At 54.6% G+C, this 3,265-nt stretch overlaps 1 protein-coding gene across 1 annotated transcript in view; it reads right to left on the reverse strand.

The window, feature by feature from the left end:
* The window catches only part of DHRS3 (dehydrogenase/reductase (SDR family) member 3), a 29,039-nt gene extending 25,797 nt beyond the window's left edge, over nt 1–3,242 (reverse strand). The window contains exon 1 of the mRNA XM_015427469.1: nt 3,048–3,242. Coding sequence (XP_015282955.1) covers nt 3,048–3,242 — 195 coding nt within the window. The remainder of the gene's footprint in view (nt 1–3,047) is intronic.
* Nucleotides 3,243–3,265: the final 23 nt, after the last annotated feature.

Raw genomic sequence — 3,265 nt, forward strand, 5'->3', positions numbered from 1 at the left:
AACCTGGGACCTTCTGCATGCCAAGCAGATGCTCTGTGGCTGAGCCACGGCCCCACCCCGAGCACTCTGAACATACAACGAACGCCACATGTTGCTATTAGATTAGCTCTGAACACACAAGTAATTCTAAGCTATTTTTTTTGTTTCATCTTGGAGATATCTTTCTGGAGGAAACATATACAGAAAATGTGGCTGAATGTTACCCTTCCTCTCCAAAGCTGCGCTCTATCACAAACCGGCCTCCCCACCCCCCTTTCCTGCCAGGCAACTATTTTGTTTTTCTGCTTGGCTTTCCATCAAGGCTATCTCAGAAGCCTCCCTTCCTCCTCCGGGTAACAACTGTTTTATTGCTGGGAGCACTTTCAACCTGGAAGGCGATAAGGCGGCCTTCTGCTTGCGTGAGCAAGCTGCACGTCCACTGCTTTCTGCCAGACCGATTCTTTGCAAAGCCCCGGCTCCTCCCATTCCCAGGCTACATTAATCAATACAGATAAGCAGCCGCTAACCACAAGCAAAGGGCAAAACACTCGGCCCTGGGAGCCACTGGGCACCTAAAACCTTCAGCTTGACGGGGACCTGAATTGCTGCAGAGGTCTGGAAGGGGTGTGTGTGTATCTGGCTCCTCCAGAATTTCACCCACTCCTGAAGTCTGCAACCCCGCAAGCCTGCTTACCTTGCATCTAGGTCTCCTTAGGCTGAATTGCAATAAAGAAACTGCAATAAAGAAACGAATAAAGAAAAGAACCTGGGAGATTCGAGTTCAAATTCCTGCTCGCTGGCTGACCTTGGGCTAGTCACATGCTCTCAGTGTAACCTACCCCAAAGGGTTGTTGTGAGGATAAAATGGAGGACAGGTGAATGATGTAAGCCACCTTCTGGTCTCCAGAGGAAGGAAGGAAGGAAGGAAGGCTCTACTAAATAATATAAATAACTAAAGCAGTGGTGGAAAAGCTTGTGCCACTTCCATGAGGCGATAACAGCCAGCATTTCCCATGCCTTTTACAACAATCCTAGAAGGTAGGCCAGTGTCAATATGGACAAATGACACATGACGTAAGAGTCACATGCTTATGCTCTAGCCTTTTCATTGGTCTCTGCAAAGCACCCATTGGAGGGCCTGATCTGGATTGAGACCACTGTGGAAGCAGTTAACTCTTATCCCACCATGACTGGAGCTCCTGGTGGCACCTGATCTTTTTGTCCACTGTGTGACAGAGTGTTGGACTAGATGGGCCACTGGCCTGATCGAACATTGGCTTCTCTTATGTTCTTAACTCACACACTCCTCCCTCTGCATAAGTCTTCCCCATCAGAAAACATGGGAGTGGTATCCCATCCCCTGTATGTGTCCTCGAGCAACATAAGGTTAGGTATTTCAAACCGAGCCGGGGTGGGTGGCCGGGAATCCATCTGCTCAGCTCACTGGGTTGGGTGCAAAGTTCCCTGGCTCAGCACCCAGGCCCAGCCTCTCCGAAGAACGTACATTGCTGCAAGGCACAGTGGAAACTCGAAACACCCCCCCCATTGCCTGATACGCTCATCAGGTAAATCACAAGAGTAGCACTGTCAGCTGACAGCATGCCAATTGTGGCTGATGCACCCCCACACAATCTGCTCTCGGGCAAGTTCACACAAGATGTTTTGCCCGCCTCGCAGGAGAGACCCGATCGGCTGCTGTTTGAAGGCACGATTTCCCCACAGCTCTGGGCTTACACACCCACACCGACGGCGACTCCGCCCCTTTGGAACCTTCGCAGCCAATCAGAAGCCGAGGGTCATGTTTCCCTGTTTCAGCGTGTGACCCAACCAAAATCCCCATTTCTGTTTGCAGGGCCTCCCATTCAGTTTTTTTTCCCCCTTCAAAATGCTGCTAAATGCAGTCCTGATGGGTCAGTAGCATGCACTTTATGCTCACAGGCGATCCAAGGTTCGAACACTGGGGGGTGGGGGGTGGAGGGGGCGTTTTCCAGTCCCAAAGAGACATGCTGCTGCCAACTGTCTGGGATGCTGTCTGGAGGCGTCTTTTGACAGGATCCGCCAACTGGAATAAAGATGCAGGCTAGAAGAGGCGCCTCTGGACAGCAGGATCAGGCCAAAGAGCCACCTAGGGCAGCCTCCCATTCCCCACAATGCTTCAAGCCCTGCTCTGTGCCCTCTCCTTAGCCGCTAGCCCTCCGGTACACTTCTGAACATGGAGGCACACTGCCTCTGAACATCGCCTTTTCTTGAGTTGAGAAAGCATTTCAGACCCTATCGTTTTTCCTTTGCTGCCGCTTCCGGCAGGCTCGTCTGGGGGACGCCGCAGCACCCGGTAGCCACAACCCCAAAGCAGAGTGCCTTTGGGCAGACGGAAAGTATGTACAGATCCTTTTGCCTCTGGTTCCCCAGATCAGGTTTGGGAGCAGCAGATTCCAGGCTCGGGGAGGGAAGGCGGCCTGGTATAGAGCCCGATCGTGGAAGCTAAGCAGGGCCAGTCCTTGGATGGGGAATCACCCAGGAAGCGTCAGCAGAGGAAGGCAATGGCCAGTCGCCTCTGCTTCTCTCGCCTGCCTTGAAAGCCCCTTGCTGGGGTCGCCGTAAGTCGGTTGCAGCAGCTGCTCGACGAAGCGCACATCAATTTCAGAGGGGTGTGTGTGTGTGTTTCCTTTCCACAATCGTTAACCCAAGCCTCTCGCCTTAAAGCACGCCAAATTGGTTTCATTCCGCCAAAGGCGCACAGGAGGTGGAACTCCTCTCCGGGAGCCCGCCCGCCCCACTGCAAACTGTCACCGACGGAGGAACCAGATAGCCAAACGCTCCTGACGGTGCGCGAAACTTCCCTTTGCAAAACCCGCAGCTGGCTTCTGCTAACAGCCCCCCTCCCCGGTCCAGCGCCCTCCCCCGACTTCCTCCCCACGCAGACATTCCCCCCAACCCCTCTTGCAAAAGCCCCCCGAGAATGCAAACCTCACTTCCCCCGACCGCAGCAGAAAAGCGTAAAGTTGGAGCGGAGAGGTGGCGGGGGGGGGGGCAACCGTCTCTCTCCCTCCCCCCACACAAGCGCTCACCTTGCGGGCCCCCCGCTTGGCAAACTCCCTGGCCAGGTGACGCCCGATGCCTCGGCCTCCGCCGGTGATCAGCACGCTGTCTCCGGACAAGTCCCGCAGCTTGGAGGGCAGCAGCGTGCCCACGAGCGCCTTCGCCACCAGGCCGAGCAGCTGGACGGGGAGCAGGAGCCAGGCGGCCAGCCATTTCCAAACCATCTTTTCTCCAAGGCCAAAAAAAA

This window comes from Gekko japonicus, unplaced genomic scaffold (assembly GCF_001447785.1).
Source record: "Gekko japonicus isolate JY-2015 unplaced genomic scaffold, Gekko_japonicus_V1.1 scaffold3345, whole genome shotgun sequence".
Lineage (NCBI taxonomy): Eukaryota > Metazoa > Chordata > Lepidosauria > Squamata > Gekkonidae > Gekko > Gekko japonicus.